This window comes from Leuciscus leuciscus (genome assembly GCF_965113295.1).
Source record: "Leuciscus leuciscus genome assembly, chromosome: 13".
In the NCBI taxonomy this organism is placed as follows: Eukaryota; Metazoa; Chordata; class Actinopteri; order Cypriniformes; family Leuciscidae; genus Leuciscus; species Leuciscus leuciscus.
Window position 1 is genome coordinate 7,500,027 of NC_138737.1, and position 26,188 is coordinate 7,526,214.

Consider the following 26,188-nt stretch of genomic DNA (forward strand, 5'->3'; position numbering starts at 1 on the left):
GCTCAAGCATTGCGCATCTTCATATTACACATTGCCATCTATAATATCAAGTTTTTTTCCTGAATGGACATTTCGGACTATAATGGTAAGAATTAAATGTTTTCTTCTTCACTCCAAATGGCGCGTTTTCCATTGGCGTTTGACATTTTTCTCATCCACCGCTGAAACAACTGTTTAATGTTTGATGTAATGTAAACTGTTCAACATGTTTGGCACCACAATGCGGGGTTAACACCACAAAAGCGGTGCTAACCCTGATTAAGACCAGGGTTTTATAACCCGGGGTATAAAAGCGGTGCTAGACCTGCTTCTAAATTCTAAAGAGTGAAACGTTCCTTTAATCAGGTTAAAAGCGAGGTTTAGAATGACAATAACCCAAGGTTAAGGTGGAGACTTAAAGTCACACTTTTGTTAAAGATAGATAGCTCAAGCACAAAGCCAGACATTTGTCAGGAGTTAAATGATAAAACAAAAGACATACTGTTCAAAAAAAAGAGTGTTTGATCAAGACTGTTTATCTTGTAATCTTCTTTTGTATTCTGGCATATTGTAGACATGAGACTGAGACTGATCCTTTTTTTAAATATTTGCTTCAGTTTGTGAAGTTGCTGTGAAATGGTTCTGAAGACATAGTTCTCAAGTCTTCTAAAGAAATATGATACTGTACAGCAAAAAAAAAAAAAAAAAACTTTCTAGCCAAAACATAACTAAAATACTGCAAATGCTAAATATATCTGTTGTAAATAGTGCAGTTTAAGGATTTTAAAATTGAAAATATATTCAGTTAAACCTTCAAAATAATATTACAAAAAGCAAGAAAATACAATTTATAGTATTAAAATCAATTTTGAGTAAAAACAAAATATACTATTTAAAATATATTTTGGATAATATAAATATATTTAGAAAAATGTTTTTTTTTAAAATAAAACTAACTAAAACTCAATGACAAATCTTTCATATAGGACCAATTGATTTTAAGCAATTACAAAAAATGGCTCAGAAAAAAAATCGAGTTCTGAGAAAAATCTAGCATAATTTGTTTGCATATGACATTGTGACTTTAGTGTCCAGGTGATTTTTGGAGCCACCGTATACTTAGTGACAGTATTTCAGTATTTCAGATACATATATTTAAAATATGTATTTGAAATACAAAATACTATTTTGTATTTTGTATTTTAAAGCCTTTGGAAAAAAATCTAATGTAATTTGTATTTAAAAATACATTTAAGATGAGTATTTTTGTATTTTCAAAATACATAAAATACTTTTTGCCAGTCAACCTCTTTATCAGGGTATTGATTTTGTGCATCAACTAGTTCAGGCATTCACTAGCTCAGCATTGGATCAGCGATTTTGTTTTTTGGAATAAGGTGAGAATGTCATGATCAATTCTACTTGTTGATTAAAGTTAAAATAGTGCATTATTCACTTCAGTTAACATGAAAGAATAAAAGAGCACAGACAATCAGTCTTGACCGTGACGTAGCTTGTCAAATGTGTTTAAAGCATTACTGCATGTTAGGGCTGGGTGATATGACACTACAAATCATAGTGATAATATAAAGTGTGAATTGATGGAACTTTTTCTAAATCATTTACATACAGTAGATAGGCCTATTTGTGGAGTAAACAAATTTACCCGTGCAGCTTTTAGTGGGCAGGAATTATTGGAACGTTGGAGTGGAAAAAGAAGCACTGATGAATGATAGTCCACAAAAATCTTCAGCTTTTAGTTTTATTGTACATAAAAAATACTAATAAAAAAGGGGTAAATAGTATTAAATGAATCAAAATTCATTCTAATTTTAAATTTTAGATACACTTTCTAACTTTACATAAAATAAACATAAAATTACTTAAAAAGCATTGGACTACCCACAACAACAACAACAACAACAACAACAACTCAAAAGAGTTTGAAATTCAGTTTATGCTGAGATTTTGGTCATATCGCTCATCCATATTCTTTGCTAGATAGCAGAAAAGGTTCCCCCAGTTTTACATACAGTATGAATTTTTTAATAGTGTTCACCACAAGTAATAGACTACATTGTAACCAGAAATAAGTATATAAATGGCTGCTATTTTGCATACGTTTATTTGTAATTGCCAGAAAGAAAGAGAGGGCAGAGATGAGGTTAGGAAGGAAAAGTCAGTAGGCCTATGTTGTTTCTTCATTCACTGTGACCTATCCCTGCACTGGACGGCCAATTTCACATGTATTTTGTGTATTTTCAAAATACAAAATACTGTATTTGTATTTAAATACATTTTTCCACACAGTATTTTGTATTTGTATTTTAAATACATTTCCATGTATTTATGCCCATCTCTGCGTATACTTGGTTCAACAGTCACTGCACTATTTGCAACTAAAATAAAGAGATTGAATTCATAAAAGAGGCATAACAGGATGAATGCTAAAAAATCCCAGTCTTTTGTTTAGTTTATGGAGCAGATTCTGCCTCTTTCTGGAGTCGTGCAAAGTTAAAATGGAGCATGATGTCTGCTGCATAACTAGAATTTACCATGAAAACAAAACTTTTCCCGAACCGAAAGCCAACTGAATGCACAGCGTCTCTGAGACACTTCTCTATAAAAGGCTTTTGGCAACAGTGTGACACCAAGTCATTTGAAATGACGTCAAGAGTGAGTGCAGGTCACACTTTGAGTGCTGACCCTTTCCTTCTCTGCTTCTCACTAACACTAGCGCTCTAAATTACAGTGAAAACACCAGGAATGAAAACCAACCGCAGATAGATCACACACAGTATCTATACTGAACAACCGTTTTATTCTTTATCAAGGCAGATACACAGCCTGGCTCCCATAATGCTGGGAAAAATAAAGAATAAAAGACAAACAAAATGTAGCAATTCTTCATGCATGACAAAAGACATGATTAAACAATCTGAAGGGGTGGATTTCAGACCACTACATGTTCTTACTGATACTCAAGATATTTAATCAAGACTGTTAATCTTGTAATCTTCTTGTGTATTCTGGCATTTGTTATTGTAGACTTTTATTATAGACCGATCTTTATTTTTTTATATTCGCTTCAGTTTGTGAAGTTGCTTTGAAATGGTTAGTAAGAAACAATAATTTCTCACTCCTATGTCATTCCTTGCACTGCATGTTATATTTTTATTTTTTTGTGGAACACAAAAGCCACAAAAAAACCCCATCAAAATATCATAGAAAAAGTCTTCTGAAGACATATGATACTATATAGCAAAAATATATAGTTTTTCTTGCCAAAACGTAACTAAAATATATGCTGAATATATGTTGTACATATTGCAATTTAAGAAATATTATTATTAAATTCAAAATATATTGTGTTTAACATTCAAATGCAAAAAAAAAAAAAAAAATTTTTTTTTTTTATATATACAGTATATATTTTGGATAATATTATATAAAATGTCAAAAAACTATATGAGGAAATAATAACTAAAATGGAATTGAAAATTCTAACAAATGAATTGAAATTTTAAAATCTTGAAAATTAAACATTTATGTTACCAATATATTTTTGACCATTTTTGTTTACATTGAAATAATAATAATATGTTGTTGTTGTTGTTTTGCAGTGTGGAATAACTTCTTGTAAAGAACAGACTAAAATTTGTTTGCAGCATACATTTTTTTTCTCCTTTTGTATTCCACAATTTTTTTTTATAAAAATAAAAATAAAAAAACCATTGGTTTGGAACAACATGAGTGTGAGAAAAACATTTCAAGGCAAAACAAGCTCAAGAAGTAGTGTTTGGGAACACACATAATAACCATAAAAATATGTGGGTTATCAGTATTACACAACATACAACATAAACTTCTAAATGTGTCCAATCTGTGCCACAGGTTGCTTGCTTGTGACCCTGATACTCGCTCAGCGGCTTAAGGTCAAGCAGTTAAGCTGTTTGGATTACCCTTCATGTCATGAAGTTTAAGTACATGGAATGAACAGGTTCTTAAATGATCTACGCCACCTGTGAAGGACCACGCTTCTTACTTCCACAATTCACAGCCATGTAATCCTGTCAATGCTGATAAACTCACTAACAAACACATCTAACCCGATCAGAGCCAATCTGGACTTAAAGACCCAACGCTCACTTCTGATTGGCTGCTAAGGTTATTATCAGTCTGCTATCTCACGCCGAGTGCCAACTGTGCCACTGTTGCTTATGAGATCAGGGCTGTTGCCACATGACTGAGAATGTTCACTTTGAGGCATTGTGTTCTGGTAAAGAACCTGCAGTACATCATGAAGAAAAGACTTAGGAAAAGCTTTCAGCTACCTTTTGCTAAGTCAGAGTTTGACCTACACTGCTGTCTCTTTTAGACATAAACTGAAACAGTGAAAAAATGTACTTTACTGCAATGCAAGACACGGCTTTCGGAGTCAGATTTCTGAATTCTCTTTTGTGACATGCAATGGAAAATGTCCTTTAAGTGAGAGAGAAAAGGAGAGAGAGAACATTTTCATTTTTTTTTTGGTTTGGTTTTAATGTCAACACGTATTAGGGTCACTTCAATAATACAGTATCTTTTCATGTCCCCATCATAAAGTTAATATACCAGATGAAATATTGAATTCCCATTTTTAAAAGAAGTACATCATACTACTTGGTTTTCTTTCATCGCAATTTCACCATTAAATGAACATACAGGGTGAATTTTAAATCATTTCACTAGTTTGGTTTGAGCAGATGTTGGAAATGACATGGTTTTGGTGGGGAAACAAAAGCACGGACATCAGTAATAATTCTAAAATATATGCTGAATATATGTTGTAAATATTGCAGTTTAAGGAAATATATTTTTCTAATTGAATGTATTCCGTTAAACCTTAAATATTACAAAATGTACTTCAAGGAGCAAGAAAATACAATTTCAAATCTTAAAATACATTTTGGGTAAAAGCAAAATTTATTTTTTTAAATATATTTTGGATGATATAAATATATATTAAGAACAATATATATTTTTTTAATTACCAAAAAATATATGAGGAAATATAACTAACTAAAACGGAATTGATGTATTTATTATACTTACATATTTAAAAATCTATATTAGCAATATATTTTTGGCTGTTTTTGTTTATTTTGAAATAAAATTATCTTCTTCTTTTTTTACAGTGTGGGATGACTGTGTTTAAAGACCAAACTGAAATATGTTTGCTGCATAAGTATTCTTCAGAATTTCTCCTGAAGTAATAAAAATAAATAATAAAACCACACACTAATTTGGATCAACGATAATTCTGAGGAGGTGTTAGTTGCCAAATTTTAAGCTGCTGAAACTTTTTGGCAAAAAATTAAAATGCTATAAAACATGAAAATAAGAGAGAGAAAATATGCCAAAAATATGAAACACAACTTTAACATATTGTGTACCAGAAATGTTGATGTGGTGATAATGAGGATTACAAAATGACCCAAGCCAACTAATATTTTATCTAAACAGACTGATAGTGCTTGTATTATACAAAAAAAAAAAAGAAGAAAAAATTTCCAAAGCAGTAGCTTACTGTGCATCCAAAGTATACACTTTGCCATAGAATCAAATCTATAACCTCAGTGTTGCTAGCGGCATGATCTACTGGTTGAGCTGACAAAATCTGTTCAAACCAACAACATTTTACAACAATATCCATCAATCAATCAATCAATCAATCAATCAATCAATCAATCAATCAATCAATCAATCAATCAATCAATCAATCAATCAATCAATCAATCAATCAATCCCACAACCTCAGAGTTTCACTGCCAAATCTGACTCCCCCAATTAAAATGTCCTGAAAATGCCACAAAGGGACAAAATTAAGATGGCTACAAATAACTTTTACAACCTTTAAAGGGTCATGAAACTCCATCTATTGTAAACCGCAAAAAAAAAAAAAAAAAAAGTTCCTGGCATCTAAGATGTAATACCAGACAGAGTAAATTCAGCCATTCTCATCCCATTGTCTTTCAGTGTGAGAGTGTAAATTGATCCAAACACACAATACTGTCCAGAAAATACACTGACACTTCAAAGGGCCGGGCTCTCGGAGGCCAAAGAGCCATTTCACACCTAATCAAGTCAGCCCTTAATCCGGGCTGGGCCTGTGCAGATAACACACTTTGAAGTAAGGAGGTCCACTGACGGGAAAACTCACAAGTCTAAAAAAAGGATTCCTGCGTTCAGGCTCATACGTGCTTATTCCGGTTTGCTTCATGGTTCAAGTTTGTCAGGCTCTGCAGTGTCATCATTGAAAATGTCCCTTTTTCTTCAAACTCAAACCGTACAAAACAAAACTGCAGTTTAATTTCAGCCCTGTTTACACCAGGTATTAACATCAGTCACGGGTGATCTAATTAAACTGGTCAGCCAATCAGACGTGCTTCTCAAACGTGTCTCTACTTATGACATTCCCCTCGACATATAGCATATATAAACAGGTCTTTAGGATGTTAGACCTGACCACCACTGCTTTCTGTTTTTGATCACCGAAGCTGGAATATTAATACAAGATATAAATGAGGGCTAAAAAATGAGGGTTCAATCTTTAAGAGCCAGACGTGCCATCATTTCAAGTAATTTCATTTTCAGTTTAAAACTTTGGCAGTAAACATCTTTTAAATAGCTGAAAGGTTGATAAACTCCAAGCATAATTTTGCAAATACACATTAATAATGTTTAATATGCAGATTGTGTGGTTAAATCAGAAGAGAGTTGAGTCTCCATTAAAATCAATGGGACCATCTGCAACCCATCAGTGATTTTACACCCTCTAATGTGGTTCAAATTGAACTGTGGCACTGGACGTTCAGACTTCCGACACCAGAGAATCAATAAACGGCAGTCGTGCCGTGAAGGATTGCACAGATAGCATCTGTGACAAACTCTTGTTCAGATTCCAGCTGTGCCATACACCGTTTTTCCAGCCCTTACTTAATACAGATCCACAACTATGGCAATAAATGTGTGCTATATACTGAAGCAGCACCGCATATGCCACGGAAATAGTGAGTAGTGCAGCCGAGGAGTTTGATAAGCGTAAAATGACTTCTAAGACTGAATATCTAAGGTGAAGTTTGTGTAGCCAAACACGGTATCTGTAAAGCACAGCGAATGGGGCCAGATTTCAAGGGCTTACCCTCTAATTCTCAAGGTTAACATAGGCGTTGTCCTGTTATCTGGACCACATTAATCATTATATGAGATGTGAGCTATATTAGGAGAATCATTGTGTGCTTGAACATTATCGCAGGGGTGTCAAAGAGGATTTTTTATTCTTTTTATGAATAAAAGAGGCAAATACAACTGGGATCGGGTAAAGTTTTGTGAGAATCTCATGAAAAGGCCAGAATATATATAGGAATAATGGTTGAAATAAATTTTTTAAACGTATTTATATAATTTATAACTGATTTAGAATAAATGTGTTTATACACACTTCACGCTAAATGTATGTGGATGACAAGCACATACTGCATGGTGTTTGGTTGTACGTTTGGCCATATTAGAACCACATTAGAGGGTGTAAAACTGCTGGTGGATTGCAGATGGTACCATTAATTTTAATGAACACTCGCTCTCTTCTTATTTAGCATCACGATCTCCATATTAAACATCATTTATATATAGTATTTACATACATACACGTACATGATAGATTTAGAAAAAAACAACAAAATTCAAAAAACGGTTGATTGAATGTTTCAATAGCCAAATGTTGAACGAAACTGTTGAACTCATAAAGATTTAGTCATTTGTTACCACCTACTGGCATTACATTTTTACGGTGACCGGGAGGGTACATGTTCGGTTCATTTAGTTTTGACGTGGGAGCGAGATAATATGTTCTGGCCACGAGATATTAATTTGTGGGAACATCATATTAACTTGTGGGAACGTCTATATGACGTGATCACAAGATTATTTTGTTGAGGTAACGAGTACCCTGGTCAATCAAATTTTTATTTTAACAATTAACAATTCTATTATATATACACAGACACAGACACAGACACACACACACACACAGACACACACACAGACACACACATATGAATAGAGTTAAAAAAAAATATATATACAGTATATATATATATATTATTTAAAAAAAATGATAGCTCTATTCATGTGATGTTAGCAGGTGTGTCAGGAACAAACACATTAACCACAGAGAAAAGTGAGAAATAACTTAACAGAATTGTAGAAACCATTATAAGTCCATTTCATAAAACATCGGTCCCGCTGGGAAGGCATTCAGAGCTTGAAGAAAGCAAATTAATCGCATGGAAATTTACGTTCTCTTTGAGAGTGGCCCATGTAATAACCTTAACCCAAAAACCCCCACACAAACAGCATGCCGTCTGATTCGCTTTACAGAAGGGGTAAATATTTCAAAGGAGCCACTTTATGTGCCATCCTCTGGCCATGTATAATAGATAAAGCATTTTATTTCACCTGGCCACCTTTAAAAAATCGGAAATTATACAGCACATAATGCTTTTTCAAGAGTGTTGTGATTACACTTACATTTTTCAGAAAAAGGCCAGCGCAATCTGCACGAGGAATAATGCATTTTCCTTTCTCCGTTGAGACCAGCCTTACAATTCCAGCCTGTCTGTAATCATGAGAAATCATTACTCTCTGCTAAGATCAATGCCAGCGAGAAACCGTCTGCCGCTGTGGCGTGCGGCACTCGGCCATTTTGAAACAACCTAGGGGTAGCGCTAGCTGCCTGAATATAAATAGAGCAACCTTAAGAATCGTTAGACCTCCAGACCTTTAGTGGTCATGCAAAATTCAAACCGTCAAGATGGAAGAAAAAAAAGAAAGATACGCTGAGACTTTTCCCCCTCTGGCAATAATGTTACTTTCAACTTTCATCACCTTTTAAGATCTGCCATCAAAAACCAAACCCTCCCCCCTCCCTCCCTCCCTCCACCCACATCTCCAGTTGCTCCTCAAGAGTTACAAGTGGAGAAAAATGCAGCAATTAGTGGAGATCCGGGCCAGAGACGGCGGAGAAGGAACGATTAAGCTGCGGGAGTTTGGGAGTGGGCCGCGGTGCTCCGGTTGAAACTTTTCTGGGTTTAAATTGAAATTAGATTGATATATTTCATTCCGTCTGCCATGCCAACAAAGTAAGACGCCATCGCTGGTGCAATTTCCTCTCAGATGCTTTGATTGCCGCCCGTGTCAGGCCATCTTTCAAAGAGCTTTCTCTTGATGGACTCCCTCGACTGAAGTCTGTCTTTAGAAGAAAAAAAAGAAAAAACGATTCATGAACCGCCCCGAGACTGCGTCTAGGTCTGCTCTATTTTTGGTGCGTTCTAACTCTTACACGGTTAAATAAAAACAACTAATTTCCAATATGCTGCCTCGGGTTTAAACAAACTCACAATTCAATCATTGTGTTCACACCCTCAAGTCATTCCAAACCCAGAGAGGGAGCGATGCTGGATTGGTGAATGAATCATTCTTTTGACTTATCAAAGAATTCAATGAACCAGATCACAAAAATTAGCTCAATGATTCTTTTACAAATCTGACTCATTGAGTTGACAGATAACAGCTCACTTGAGAAGATTATCAGTAAATAATGTTTTAATTTTTATGTCTTCTGAATCATATAGCTTTAGGGGACTATGAATATAGCGCATGAATATAAGTTATATGGACCACTTTTATGGTGCTTTTGTGAGTTTGAAAGCTCCAGACCTCATTTTTTGTGATTGCACGGACTACATATTGTATACAAAATATAACATTTCTGTTTTTGTGTTCCATAAAAAAATTTTAATAAAAAAAAAGAGGTTTGGAAGAACATCAGGGTGAGCAAATGATGACAGAATATTCAGTTTGGGGTGAACTATCCTCTTAAAAGCAGTTTAAAGTCTTAATTAAAAAGGCACATAAAATAATCATCAAAAACAACAGAAATGCACCCAAAGCATTTTTATGGGTCTCCTAAAAATAAAAGCAATTCATTTTGTGTCCCAAAAAGCAAAACAACGAGGAGGACAGCACTACTTATTAAAGCGCCTCAGGGGACTTTTTTTTTCCTTCTGGAAGTGCATTGTTATTTTTGACAAATAGTACTACGAGAAAGCTTTTGACAGATGAAAAAAAATAAAAAAATACACAAAGAAACAAATCAATGCATTCAAGCGCAAAAAAATACGAATTTCTTGAAAAAGTGCTGGGGGGGGGGGGTAATTGTGGAGGAAACAGTATGCACCCTTCAGTGTTAAATGAGCTTTGAAGATCCAAATTTCAGTTGTGCCATCTGACAGTGCGGATGAGATCACTAGCTATTAGGAGACCAGAGGTGAGAGGCTGACCATCAAAAATCAAAAATCAGGTACATTTTTTAAAACAATACTGGTGTGAATGATTTTTATGACTTTCATTTCTGTTTATGGTACTGGCTTATCTGTAGGTGGACGAACACTGTACTACTCTACTCTTGAGAGTGTTTCCTGCACTGTATCTACAGTGTCGTGACAAAATAAATGACATTTTAGCTGAGCTGGACGTTTTAGATAGATTGAATTGACTGTGATAAGAGAGAAAGACTGGGTGCCGCAAACATCCTGAACATTCGAGTTATGGTTTGAATTGGTATAATACCTCACTATGAAGTAACAGATGATTCTTATGAGCCAGTTAGTTTGAATGAATTGGTTAAAAATCAGTCCTGAACATACAATGTTATATAGTCTGTCTGTATTTGAAATAAGTCTTTTCAAGTCTGCATTTGATCAAAAACACAGTAAAACAGTAATATTGTGAAATATTATTACAATTTAAAAGAACTGTCTCTATTTTAATACATTTTAAAACTGTAATATATTCCTGTGATGACAAACTTGTATTTTCAGCATCATTACTCCAGCCTTCAGTGTCACATGACTCTTCAGAAATCATTCTAATATGCTCATCAATGTTGAAAACAGTTATGCTTTTATTTTCAGGATTCTTTGATTAATAGAAACTTCAAAATATATATTTTTAGCAACATTCTAAATATCTTTACTCTCACTGCTGAATAAAAGTATAATTTTTTTTTTTTTTTTCATCAGTGAATCAGTGTAGCAACTCAATGGAAAGAGATTTTTCTTTTAAACCAGTTATTTTATATTAATTAGACTTGATTGGTTTAATCAGTCTAATCACACTGACTGAATGAATCAATAAAACTAATAATTTTAAAGGCAAGTGAGGTGAATCTGAACAGATGGTGCTTGAAAATTACCTATTGAAATTCCTTTAAACAGTCATTGTATCATTCACATACTCAGTGCGGATTCTTTCAAGTGTCAAAACAGTTAATCACAGTTCATTCAAAATGAAAACAACATATAAAATACCAGCATGCAGACAGGTGCTAGTTTTGCAAGCTGATGGAATGTGTGAGGATGTGAAGTTCGTGCCACTTCGCTTTTCTGTTTCACTTTTGAGTAGACATTGACATTCTGTTCACAAGCTGCCAACAGTGGTTCGCATCACCCTGACTCATGTCACAGTTCTTCTTTTGCAGCCAGAATGCTAAGAGAAAGACTTTTGGAGTGAAGATATATGTAGTAGGTTGTGTTAATCTGATGAAAACAAACGCCCAATACTGTAAGTCTCTGCCTCTTTGGCTACGTTCACACTGCAGCCTGAAACGACCCAATTCCGATTTTTTTGCCCCTATGCGACCTGTATCTGATCTTTTCATGACAGTCTGAACGACACAGATCCGATCTTTTCAAATGCGACCCAGGCCACTTGGGTATGTGGTCCCAAATCCGATACATATCCGATCTTTTCAAATGCGACTTCAGTCTGAACGGCCAGGTCGCATTTATCCGACCCGCACGTCATTGATACGCGAAAAACGTCATAATCCTGCGTTGAAGTAGTCGTCGGTTTGAAAACGGACTGCATATTCGTCGAGCTGAGGTAAATCTGCCGAACGGGTCGACCTCGACGAGCCCGTTAATAAAAAAAAAATAAAAAAAAAGCCCACGGCCATTATATACGTTATGTTAACTTATTTGTGCTGAATCTGATATTAGATAGGTCAGCGGCTGCTGTCTGGCTCTTGTGTAACGGTCGCTGCGCGCGCTCGTGTGTGTGTGTGTGTGTGTGTGTGTGTGTGAGAGAGAATCACAGTTAAAGTTTAGCTACTTCCGCAAACAAAAAGTGACGTCGTTGACCGTTGAGTACTCTTCTGCGCATGCGGGTCACTTCTGGGTCATTTTACGTTCACACAGGAGATCACAAAAGGTCGCATTTAATTGGAAATGTGAACGGCCTTGCAAAAAAATCGAATTTTTTCAAAAAATCGGAATTGAGCATTAAGCCCTGCAGTGTGAACGTAGCCTTTGCTGTTGGTCAGAGTATTTAGGAGAGTGCTGTTTGGGGGCGGAATGCACCTGGTGTGCTGACGGAGGTAGAACCGGGACATTATTCCAGACATGGTTGACAGCCACAGCTGCCTTCCAGATGTTTATACATCTGATTACTGCATAAATGAAGTATCTGCTCCAATTAACCACAGTTTGCCATCGTTATTTGTAGTTTTAGAGGATTCTAGCTTTTTTCATTACCCTCCATGTGCTCTTTCTCCCCCTGAACCTCTCTGCCAGTCATTCTTTCAAATTCTATATGTTTATGAGAGCAGAAATTGAACTGATCACATTTAAAGTGCTATTTTCAGCTTTCGAGCTCAAAAAGCAACATAAAAGCACCATAAAATTGGTCCATATATCTCACAAGGTATGGTTCTAATGAGCCGGTTCTTTTAAATGAATTCAAAAATGTATTTTATGTATTAATAAAGATGCACTACAAATGTATGCTTCTTATGAGGAAGATATTTTAAAATAAATCGGTTTAAAATGATTGGTCTGAATCAGTGTAAATACTCATTGCAAGCGGATGCTTTTGGGCCGGGTCTTTTCTATTGAATTGGCTAAAAAGACTCAAATTCAGTCTTGAAATTTTAATTTACTGATCTGAATCAGTGCAATGACTCACTGCCAACATATGATTCCTATGAGAAAGATTATTATTAATTTTTTTTAAATGAACTGATGAACTAATGAACATTAGTTATTGGTCTGAATCAGTGTAAAGACTCATTGCGAACTGATTATTTATCAAAAAGAAGAAAAATTACCGCAATACTTTCAATCAGTGTGAACAGATGATACTTATGAGCAGTTCTTTTAAATCAAAATCAGTCTTAAACTTAAGGATTTTAATCCATGTAAAGACTCAACGCATGAATGAATGGGTTAAAAAGACCAAAAATTCTTAAATCTGAAACATACGAGTTATTGGTTTGAATCAGTGTAAATACTCAGAGCAAGTGGATGATGCCTCTGGTTCAGGCCTTTTACATTGAATTGGCTAAAAAGATTCAAAATCAGTATAGAACATTTAAATTATTGATCTGAATCAATGCAAACGTATGGTTCTTATGAGAAAAACCTCTTAGGGTGCTTTTACACCTGAGCGTTTGTTTCGGAACCTGGTGCGTTTTCTCCCATGGTTCGGTTCGTTTAGGCATTAATGAACATGGAAATCGCTTGGATCCGCACCAAAATAATCGCTCCGAGATCGCCTGAACGAGATGGTCTCGGACCGATTGCAAAATAACTCTGGGGCGGTTCGCTTGAGGTGTGAAAACAATCCGACCCAACGGTCCAAATGGTATAATAATTCATAATGGGAAATGTGCTGTATAAATAGCAGTAGTGTCTGATTCTGTGAGTGAGCACATTAGTTATCACAGTTGAAAACCAAAAGAGCACCTCCTCATCTTAAAATGTTGTGTAATTGCGCTTCTCAGTGCGAGAATGCTGTCCCGATGAAGCCTTGATTCCTGCCTAGTTGCATCATAACATTCGTATAGTGTTTGCATGTCTTGACACAGTTAACCTCTAGACAGCACTGGGAGATCCAGAGAGAGCATGTTTGAATTTGCTGCAGTATTAATATGAATGTAGTATATAATTTAACAGCGGGAATGACAGCTACATTCGTATAGTGTTTGCGTGTGTCTCAACAGTTACAAATAAAACCACAATAAGCTCATGGAGCGAACTTGTCAATCATCTTGATGGATGACGCAGAGAAAGCTCTGACCATTAAGAGTATAGTTGTACACGCATGTAACTTGCATAAACACATTTTGGTACGCTTTGAATGGTTGCCTTGTGAAAGCGAACCTAACCAAGATGATCAGTCTAACAATCTGTAAACGAATGATTCTTCAGGGCCAGGTCTTTTATACTAATTGGTTAAAAAAGACCAAAAAAAAAATCAGTCTTGTAACATGCAAATTACTGGTTGGAATTAAAGTAATGACTATATAGGAACTAAATTCTAAATCTTAATTAGAGAAGATTTTCAGAAAAATACTGAAATTTAAGTCTACCACACACATTTTTTTGGTGCTTTCACTTTTGTTTTTTTGTTCCTTTCAGAGCTTGTCACACAGTTACTATAAACTGTTGTCGTATAAAATGTGCTACATAAAAATCCTTCAAAATGTTTTTCTTTTTTGTTCAACAGAAGAAAAAACACACCATGTGGGCTTGGAACGACATGAGGGTGAGTAAACAATGACAGATTTTCATTTCTGGCTGAACTATTCCTTTAATAAAACACCAGAGAGCAAGCGTTTGTAGAGGAGGAGAGAGGACAGCTCATTCCACAGCTAACCGGGAATGTCCGTGGCAGGAATTGTGTGCATGTCCGAGCATGTGAAATTACAAACCCCCCCTCCCCCAGCACCCCTCTCCGTGACCCGGCTGATCTACTCCGGTACCAGCAGAAAAGCCCCACATCCTCATCAAAAACCGCTGGAGGCCGCAGATGATGAATAGGGGCGCTGGATCTATTAATTCCATGTAACAGTTCCTTTCTGCCTCTTCAGATTCCCAGCGCTCCCGGCACGCTAATGCTCTCGCAGCCGCAAAGCAGCTTTGACTGTAATCAGGGAATACAATATGTCACCCTTTTCAACACCATGTATGTTATCCAGAGAGAGCAAATATGAAAATACATGTTCTGGCACTTGTATCGCAATGGAGGAAACTGCACGCCTGTGTTCATTACACAAGGACAACTCCTTGTCTCCTTGTCCACATTCAGAGACTGATGACCGTAAAGACGATGCGTCATCACATATCTTCTTTCCTTTTACTGCTTAGTTTTGTCAAAGTCTTAGTAACACCATATGTTATTTGAAATCTTATCTTCTTTCATTGCAATAGCCTTGCATATACAAAGACAGACTTACATAAAGCGTGTGATGTTTCCCACGTATTGTTCAAAGAATCTTCTCAGAGGACATCGAACAAATGAGGATACGGCGGTAACAGCGTTCTTTTAATTATTCATCATCAGATACGTTTCACGTAGTCCAATCAGTTAGTCTTACAAATAATGGCACTAAATTTAATTAAAACAAAGTGCTGTTTTCTGTTTCATACACTTAAAGGATTGAAAATGTTAAATAGATCTAAAGCCACTTGTTTTTAAAAAAGGATGTTATCCGACAACAACCATACAAAGTCATCCCTGTGAACTGATTAGAGCATTCTTAAGATGACTGAACATGCTGTCTGAAAAGCAAGACATGGAAACGTGTCGCTTTGAAGCAATCACAGTGTTCCACTATAATTGCAATTTCACAAAGTGGTCTGTCTTTAATTATGATGATAGAAAAACACTGTACAGGTTATTAAATACCTGTCATATTTGCAGTGTGCAGCATTATCAAAACCTCTGTTCACTGTTTCAGTAATATTGCACAGTGTGCTACAGACAAAAAATAATAATGTTCACATCCCAAAAGGGATGTTATAATAAACTAAAATGAAAACTAAAATATATAACTATTAGATGAAAAACTTAAAAACTTAAAAAACTGAAATGAAAAAGATAAATGCTGCCTTGGCAACTAACTGAAAAAAGTTTAAGATGAAGTACTAAAATTATTTTTAAAAATCATAAAATTATACAAATGACAAACTCATATAACCAAATTACATGTAAAATTCAGTGTTATTTACAGAAATTAAACAAGTCATTTAAAACAACCAGAAAGGGACTATGAGATCAAAGAAAGCCTGTCAAAAGGGACAAAACCAGAAGCGCATACTAAAAGTTCTTTTTTCCATGATATTTCAATGAACCTAAATGAACTTTACATAAAAAATAACTCCATTTGTAATTCAGTAACATGGCATAAACTTAGTAAAAGTTCTACATCTGCATCTCTGACACTTTAGAAAGTGCACAAAGACGACGACTTCTTGATGAATAAAATGTCATTATAAATGATCCTGTCAACTTCGCAATGAATACAAGATTCTGATAAGTCATACTGCTATAACATAAAATATAATTTATATATTTAAAATTATTAAAAAATTATTATTACAGTCCACAATTAAACAGGCTTCTCAGTTAAGAACATAGCAGCAGCTTTGGCAGACTTCCCAATATCAGACTTCCACTTATAAGCCACAATTTAATCCTGTTTACGTTCAATAAACCTGAGTTTGCAGACCCGTTGCTGACAAGCTCCGAGATGAGCTTCGAAGAACGGAACAATCCAAGACCGCATCACATCGTAAATAATCAAATAATACGATTATTCGTAACAGCTGTAGAAGTCAGTGCGAAACCACCAAAACGAAATCACTCACATTATAATAAAAACATCTGTCTACAGTGGAAGCGCCCTGCTGGGACACATCTTCAAGAGAACACTATACTTTTCTGCTTGTCAGATTCTTTTAAATGCACACAGCTGAATCTTTACCGGTTGACACATTTCTACCGTTGCATGATATATACACTGCCAGTCCTACGTCTTATCTTTATTTTTATTCAAAAGACCATGAAATTAAAACTCTTCCGCGTGCGTCGAATGAGGAGGTAATGCCCTCGGAAAAGATAGTTTGCTCTGTCTATTTTGTATGCAGCTGCTGTAATGAACTGTAAACTTGTGAAACATCGGTTTGAAGCGTGTTTGTGCATGCGAATGCATTCATGCGCATATCTGTGACCTGCTTACTAATGCGTGGGAGCGTACGCTTAACAAGTCAATGCCTAATGGAGTGACTCATTACTAGTGATTTTCATTCCAACGGCTGTTCAGTTAATTCAGATATATATAGCAAAAAACTAAACAATACAGAGGTGACCGGAAACAATGTCAGAATATTGCCGTATTTGGGAACCGACTCACCGTCCATCCGCCTCCATCAGTAGTCATGTCACAGAAGACCTGGAAGCCTGCTGGGTAATGTGTGGGGAACACGGAGTAGATACCATCCTCTCTTTGCCCGCTGGCATAGATGTCACTGCAGTCCCTGGGTCTGGAACCTGCCAGAAGATAGGACATACCAGCATCATCAATCCACATTAAGCGGCAAGGCATCCGTTTTTTTTTTTTTTTTTTTTTTAGTTTTTTGAGAAACCTGTTCAAGGTATGGTGTGAGAAAAGAAAGCTTCAAGACTTCAAATCTGTCATCTCGCACCTGGTGTCTAAGCAGTGGCATGTCTCTTTCACACTTCTAGAAAGCTTATGAGGGAATAGGTGTGAAACCATTCTAGGGCTCATTAGCGAGGCTGGAAAGTTGAGAATATGTGGCTAATGAGGACGTTTTTTTTTTTTACCCTCTCCACCGGCGCAGCCCTTGGGCCGGACGCCGCGCACCGGAGCCCTCTGCAGATCTGCCTTGAGACGGCTCTTGATGTTTCCGGTTTCCTTCTGCATGGAGCTGAGCGCGTCGCTCACAGAGTTCACCACTTTCACCATGTTGATCTGACTCTCTGACAGCAGCTGGAGAGAGAAAGCAAGGGAAAGTTTGAGGGACAAAGGGATAAAACAAATGATCCATTTCTCTCACTGAATCTCTCAGAGACTCGCTTACTCACATGTTTGAATCAGCCTGACAAATACTTCAGAGCACTAAAATGTTCGAAGCACAGCTGCCACATTTGTATTGATTCAATTTACCAAAAGGGCTTTGTGAAACTTTTCATATTGCAAATAAAATTTAAACATTTAAATGTTATTTAAATGTTACATTTATATTATTTACCGGCCTAGGGTGTCCTGGTGCCACGTGCACTGATGGACACCCTTATGCTTGAACATGGTGTTGGTTATGGACATTGACGATTCGACCGATCGTTTCCCTAGATCAGACCCTTATTCCTCGGCTGGGATCGTGTAGAGCCCTTTGAAGCTGCATTGAAACTGCAATTTGGACCTTCAAACCGTTGTATCCCACTGAAGTCCACTACATGGAGAAAAATCCTGGAATGTTTTGCTTAAAAACCTTAATTTCTTTTCAACTGAGGAAAGAAAGACATGAACATCTTGGATGACGTGGGGCTACAGTAAGTAAATTATTAGGAAATGTTTAATTCTGACGTGAACTAATCCTTTAATATTCTTGTGCAAACATCGCTTGCCGCTGAAATCATTTGATTTCATGATTTCTTGGCATTTCCATGCCTTTCCTAAAAGCCTGGTTTAAACAATAATAACAATGAAGTCTCTGTATCAGCATGTGGTCCTCGGCTCTGCAGTGAAGTAACAGGTGCTCTATGCTGCACAACACTGATAGTGCTTCGGGCTCACGGCCAGTGGGTCTGGAAGCCACTCGGTTTAAGTTTCCCAGACAGCTCTCTTTATTGCCTGCATCAGCAAAGCCGCTCAGGTCACCTCAAAAAAAAAAAAAAAAAAAAAACTTCATTCTTTCTGAGTGAGGCAAACTATGCCTTTCTCTAAGGACAGGTCTTTGTGTTGCAGACATCTAATATAATGACTCAACGTGGCACTTGGGCATGTAGGAAGCTCAGCTGACGATTAGCAAAAATTAGCCCTAAAGTGAAGCCTTTTTCCTATGACACATGAAAGCTCTCCTTTGGGGTGTGAACAAACATCAAGTTGTGAGTGTGTCGCTAACAAGTCTGCGTGTGCGCATATGTCGCTGTGACAGCACTGCAAGCTGAATGTGTTGGTGTGTCCGTGCAGACGCTTGAAGTTGATGACGGCTGACGCACTATGTACTTTCTGTGTGGATGGTTTGGGACATTATCATTCGCAGCTCTCGACACAATGATCACTGGTTCGCTCCGGCACGCTGCCATAGCAACAACACTTTAACGTTTATCATTACAAGGCCTGTCCAGCATCAAAAGAAAAACGTCACACGCATGAAAACATAATGTCGCCTAAAGTACAATGCATGCCTTGCTCTAGCGTTTATTCAATGGCTCGAACCTCATGGCATACACTCGACAGGACGCGAGACTTTAGTCACCACTTCTACTATAAACATTGCCTCCCTTTTATTAAAGAACACAGCAGGAAACTACAAATTAAAAGATCCAGCTATTCAAAACTCACCTTGAACTATCAATTTCAATGGCTGTGTTTGGAACAGAACATTACAACTTACTGAATACTGTATACACTGTTTACCACATTCTATTTTTTTAAACTGTGCGTGAAACAGTAGGCATTATTTCACGATGAATGTATCAAAATCAGTTTACATGCACAATATATTAATCAGAATTTGCTCAAATTTGTATTGTAAACACATCAATTTTCCAGTTTCTCAAAAAAATTTAAACATCTGGCATTAACCTGTATTTATTATAATTTTGGGGCATGCAAACACCTTATTTTTTATTCATATTTATTCATATTATTTACCTATTTTATAAATTATTATGATTATTATTAATGATATTAATTTCTTTATCTAAAACAACAACATTATTTTTATTATTATACATTTTATTATTAGAAAAGAAAAATAATACAATTAATTATTATTATTAATGATAATTATATGGTTATGTATTGAATAACCATTGTATTGTATTGAATAACATTATTGTCATTAATAATAATGATAATAATAATAATAATAATGTTTATAATAATAATAAACAATTAAAAAGTATTACATTTATAATAATATTATTATTATAATTATTATTGTAAATGTAATAATAATTAGTTTAATTTTAATTTAATTTATTATATTATATAATGTTTTGTTATTATTATCATTCTTATTTTAATGACAATAATATGGTTATAATAATTAACCTATAATTATTATTATTATTGTTAAATGTAATAATAATTTTTTTTTTTTTTTTTTTATTATTATTATTATTATTATTATTATTATTTTAAATATCCACAGTTACAGAACATACATTTTTATCTGTGCATGTCCAAACAAAGATAATTGTAGGTGATTTTAGAATCAGACAGTTGAAAAGTCAAGCTATTTAAGAAAAGCAAGGAGGACACTCATTTTTTTAAATATTAAAAGAAAGGTCATGGCCATCCTGCTCTTAAAGACATGAATGAGAATTAATGAGTTGGCTAACATGCTGTTCAATATTACAGCAAAAACATATTGCAAAACAGAAGAAACATGCAAGGACAAGAACAGAAGGAAAAGACCAAGCATGTCTTTAATATATTTAGATTTTGCTAGAAGATTCTTATACTTGCAGATTCCATTTAACTCAATCAGTAAATGATATACACGTACACAAGTCAAACAGTCATATGCTAAAGTATCACTACATTACCTCATCACTTTGCATCTGTTATCATCTTAGAAAACTTGGTAAAAATTTCGTAACATTTGGCCATTCACATAAATTAATGAGACAAGAAAAATATTATTTTACTACTGGATCGTGCATCACGCTGTAAATGTCAAGAGCACTGCATTGTGGGATATCATATTTCACACAGTAAACACTGGTTTATGAGGCGAATGTAGCAGGTCATGCAGTTATTCTATGCGTACAGAAAAATACTGTACATACCTGTACTACATACTGCCGAAATAGCAAGAGCAGATTGGTAGTAAGCTATTACGAACACAGCCAATGTCACGGCATGGAACCAGGCACATTAGCGCCCACTGACTGCACATCTACCCAACGTCTGTCTACTTCCATCGCTCTAAAACGTGTTAAGAGATGATAGAGGGAAATGAACTGAGGTTAAGAGTCTCATGCCAAAACATTTTAGCAGATAAAGAGACACAGATAGCCCCTCTTTTAAAGAAGTGCCGCCTGGGCCATTTGTCATCTCCAGGCTGGACCTGAACATCGATGGCATAAACATTATTTCAAAGAAATTTGCTTCCTGTTTGAGGGGCTTTCATTAATCATAGACATATTCGAACACGCTTCCTCCGCAAGACTCTGTATCATCAATAATCTCGCCAACAGAGTATGCGTCCAAGTTTGGAACACAGCTCTCAGTTTTGGAAATGACTGATGATAGATCAAAGTCGAAAGATTAATAAGCACAATCGAACAGGAGGAGACCGAAGGGAAAAATTGCGCTGCTTGCTGACACATCAAAACTTTCTTAGTATGCAAATGCCGGAAAAACACAAGATCCTGCACTCAAGTGAACTGAACTTTTCCCATAGATTGAGCATTCATTTTCAAATCTCTGGTTCTACAGCAACTATATATGCATACAGGGCTTGACATTAACTCTTTTGCTCACCAGCCACTGTGGCTAGTGGTTTTCCAAAGTTACTAGCTACTCAGCATTTTCACTGGCCACAATTTTGACATCGATACCATATGGAAAAACTGCCATATAGATATTTTTAATATTATCTCATAATTTGGCAACTGGCATATTAGGCTGCTGTCACTTTAAGACCTGATGCACGGACCCATTATACTGTTTAATATAGCTTAGCCAATATACTTGTCTTTATGTGTGCGCACTTTGGGTGTGAGCACAAAATCTGCGGGAATGAGTAAAATTATGCTCAATACGTGCAATCCCTCTCCAAAATTCAAGCCTTGTAACACCAGCAATATTCATCCGGAGCAAATGAAACGAAACGAGTTAGTAAAGGGACGCGTTTTTTGTGTCACTCGCTATCGGAGAGATGAGAGAGCATGAACACAGCTGGTATTGTGTATCCTGCGGAAGAGTTTCAGTTATCAATATTACAGTATCAATATGTATCGAAAAATCTATATTTTTGACAACACTAGATAGCAATTAGTTTATTATTTCAGATGCCTTATTAAAAGACAACAAATGAAAAAATGTATAGTATATAAAATTCAACCCGCCAAAGTGGCTAGTAGGAGTGACTGCGTTACACGCTATCGCTGAAATCGGTTAATGTCATGTTAACGTCAAGCCCTGCATACTGTACATATACATAATGTGTGATATGACATGTGAGTGAGTAAATTACGACAAAATTTACAGAGTTTAAGATACTTTTAAAAAAAGAGTTAAAGCATAATTAAACAATTAAATAAATGACAACAAAGTCATTGTCCAGGCATAACAACAATCACAAAAAAGTCGAACCAGCTCTTTCCATCCTTCCATTTTGCGGCAGACGACAGATGCGATTTTGCCAGGAGAAAAGGGTAAGTGTCAGCATGTATTAATTTCAAAGTCTGGCTGACAGATGAGTCAACATTTCCTTCCTGCTCCCACCTTCTAAAGCAAAAGGACAAAAGAAAGTGGTCTCTTTGCCAAAGGTTTATCGTAAAGGTAGAAAGGCCATGAGCTCCTCTCTTCGCAGAGCAATCTCCCACAGCAACTGCTCTAATGAGTCTATGCTCATAATTAACAAGAGAGTTCTAAGGTCCTGTAGCTGGATTAATAAGTTCTCCTGAAGGAACAAATGAGTTTTACTTGCCCTTTACTAAACCCATGACACACTGAACAACTGTATTAAGATGCTGTTAAAGTGGAATAGTGAGGAGCAAACTACTTCCCCAAATGCATGCTACTGATCTCCTGCCACCTTAGATGTGCTGCCAGCTCTGCAGCCGTGGCAGTGACCTAGTTGTGAGCACTCCAGTCTAAACGGGGTGAGGGAGATGGCAGGTACTATGCCGGAGACAAATTATATATCCTGAAAGTTAAAGTGCAGCTATTTAAAAAACGTTGAGCTGACTTTGCAATAGAAATATAGTGATTAACCACTGAATTTAAGGCATCATATACAATAAGGTTCAACAATGAAAAAGCAAATGCTTTGGACTTCATTGTAGGCTATATATTCAGATTAAAAGCATGCAAACTCGTGCAATGTTACACAGTGGGCACATTCTGTGGAAGTTATGCTATAAAAGTGGCATATTCCCTCTAATGCATCACTATGTTCTCCATGTTCTAGTTTTTCGGGAGCACTGAGGTGGGATAATGACTAAGGAGGCTTGGATTCAGCCAACCTCATTAAAGATCCAGGGCTTTTGCCGAGTCAGATCGCTGGCACCTTGGGATCCACAAAAGAAACCTTTATCCATCCTTCAAAGAGACCCTGAGGATAGATTTACTTAGCATCTCAGCAATTCCATTGTCACTGGAAGAAATAAACCTTCTTTTGATCAAAGGTAAATAGTCTGATTTCTGCACCACTAGTGGCAATAATAGAAACTGCAAAAATTAAAGAGATTGCCTAACACTCCTACTACCAACTTTTTCAGCAGCCTTCGCCCCAGATGTATTTTTCCCATTTATTTTCTCCATTTACGACTTTGGTTAATATGTATATATATATATATATATATATATTAGTGGTGGAACGGATCATAAAATAAAGCTGTATTTTGTTGTTTTATTAATATTAATAACACAGACAACAGTAGGAATATTAGGTGTGTGCTGTCAATTTAAGGCCGACTGCACGGACCGAAAAAACTGACAAACATCCAGATTCTTTCTCAACTGTTCACTTATGACATAAACGAGAGAATACTTGCCGAGACGGGCATTTAGATGGGTATTTTGACATCATTTTGTGTTTATGTGTCCGTTCAAGGGCAAGGAAACGCGAAAGAGGGATCAATTTGATGTTCGAGCGCTGTCTAAAACACGCCTCTCTCTCTCTTTCTCTCTCTCTGTGCGCTCTTCAGGTGCGTGCGGCTGTGTGCACAGATAACGCGCAAGTCCCGATTTTCGCCTCTTCTTCAGCGTTTAAAATTCTTTGAATGTGTAAATTGTCAAGACAAAACATGGGCAAATTATAAACTTTCACTCTATGATGGTTAAATTTAGCAGTTAATCCGCGAATCACATGCGTGCCGAACCGTGGGACCTGGTCCATACGGATCGCCCTAACCCTAACCTAACCTGGCTAACCCTAACCGAACATATTCATATATATGCACTAACATATATTCACTGGGAAATAAACACAATGGGCCCTATCTTGCACCCAGCACAATTGACTTTGTACACCGACGCATGTATCATTCCTCTTTTGCACCCGCGCACAGCGGACTTTTCCCTCCACAGACGCACGTCGGTAAACTAGCAAATGCATTTGCGCTCCCGGGGGCGGTTCAGCGCAAAGAGGAGGCGTGTTCCGGCGCAAACTTCTGTTGTTATTTTGCAGGTTTAGAAAACAATTACGCCACCGTCCAGGAAAAACCTAGTCTAAAGTCAGTGGCGCGTTGCGCATGTTATTCATATGCTATTTTAAGGGCGCATGCTTGGCCATAATCAATGTAGCGTGTGCACAACGCGCATGCACTTTGCTTATCTCATCTACACACAGATGCAGCAGTTCTCATTTTTAGAAAACCATACATTAAGGAAAAATATTAACACACGAGGGAAATTATTGTTGTGTCCATGAAGATGTGAAAATATAGGCAAAAATCTATTTATTATACACCTTATAAATTATTATACGCCTGTTTAACCGAAGCTAATTTGGGTGTGTTTCTCCATCCCCAATGTAACTTCTCTGTCTTTTACGGCCGTGACGAGAACGTTGGTCTCCTTGGCTGTGAACCGCTGCCGGCGTGCGTCTGGCAAATCCGCCGTTATGATAGCAATCCGCCATGGAACATGCGTGCCTGCTCTTAAAGGGAATGTGAGATGTCGCTCTGATTGGTTTATTTCACGTTACGTCCAGACCACACCTATGAATAATGAAGCTAGTTCAGACCAACCATTTTAGATTTGCGTCGGGCTCAAGAGTCATTTATCCCGCTGGTATAATAGCAACAGCGCCCGAGATCTGCCCACAAAGTTACTCGCGTTTGATACTTGCGTTTCAGATCGTTAAAATAGGGCCCAATATTTTAAAAAATTAAAGGGATGTTTACTTCAAAAACCCTGATGGCCCTGTATTGTTCAGAAAAACGGGTAATGTCACCAGGCCTCATCAGGCCATTCAAACAAAAGGAGCAATTTTCACTATAATGTTTGAATAATCGCTTACATAGCTTATGTAACGCTGTTGTGGTCGTTGAAGGCACAAGACGAAGATGAGGGTAACTACAGTTTTTATTGAAACTAACTGCGGCAGGACAGACACAACCACGTTCGAGAAGCGACAAGGGACTGAACAGAACAGGGAGTATAAATACACAGGATGAAATGAGGAAACTAACTAGACACAGGTGGAGAAAGGTAAACTAATCAGGGACTAACGAGAACAGGTGCAGAATAGACAGAACATAATTGTGACAGCTTACATGTCTCTGCACATAAAAAAAAAAATTACCTTTGACAAAGATAAATTTAATGAGGCCTATTAAGATTTAATAGAGCTTACTATAATATAACATGATCGAATCCACTATTTTCTAGTAAGCACTGGGCAGATATTGCATTTCATTTAAGCTAAACACAGGTTATAGACAGATCTAATAATATGAGCTCAGGATATCATGGTATACCTGTAATTAAGTTTTGAAATTACCCTTCAGAACTCTCGTTCGGTATTCTTGTAATTCCACTCAGTGGCCTCATATTTGCTTTCAGATTTATCCTGTGGTTTTCAAGGAGAGTGTGTGCAAACCAGGTTATAGCTCCCATCAACCTAACCACGACAAGCATGTGCGTCCCTTGGGCTGAGAAATCCATCCATATCATGAAGTTATCACTGACTCTGTGATAAATAATAAAAAGTTCCCATGATATTACCAGGTTGTAGAGTCTAAACTCCACAAGGCTGTGTGGAACACAACCCCCTTCTCTCAACCCAATCATCCCTATTGATGGGGCAGTGTTTTTATTGTCTGGCCGAGGGAATGTAATGAAAGCATGGCCCTGGTTTACTGGCTGAATTCATAAAAAGCTGATCTAAATGTAGGG

The 26,188-nt window shown here is 36.6% G+C and overlaps 1 protein-coding gene and 1 long non-coding RNA gene across 6 annotated transcripts in view; one reads left to right on the plus strand and one right to left on the minus strand.

Annotated features, from left to right (window-relative positions):
- The window catches only part of LOC309512538, a 38,363-nt gene extending 14,449 nt beyond the window's left edge, over positions 1-23,914 (plus strand). Inside the window, exons 2-3 of the long non-coding RNA XR_014211068.1 lie at positions 14,587-14,625; positions 23,256-23,914. This is a non-coding gene — a long non-coding RNA (uncharacterized lncRNA). The remainder of the gene's footprint in view (positions 1-14,586; positions 14,626-23,255) is intronic.
- The window catches only part of fibcd1a (fibrinogen C domain containing 1a), a 112,657-nt gene that overhangs the window by 46,890 nt on the left and 39,579 nt on the right, over positions 1-26,188 (minus strand). For all 5 annotated transcript variants that reach the window (XM_082188167.1, XM_082188166.1, XM_082188164.1 and 2 more), the window contains 2 exons: positions 17,707-17,872; positions 17,276-17,412 (listed from right to left, as the gene is read on the minus strand). In XM_082188167.1, the coding sequence (XP_082044293.1) occupies positions 17,276-17,412; positions 17,707-17,872 (303 nt within the window). The remainder of the gene's footprint in view (positions 1-17,275; positions 17,413-17,706; positions 17,873-26,188) is intronic.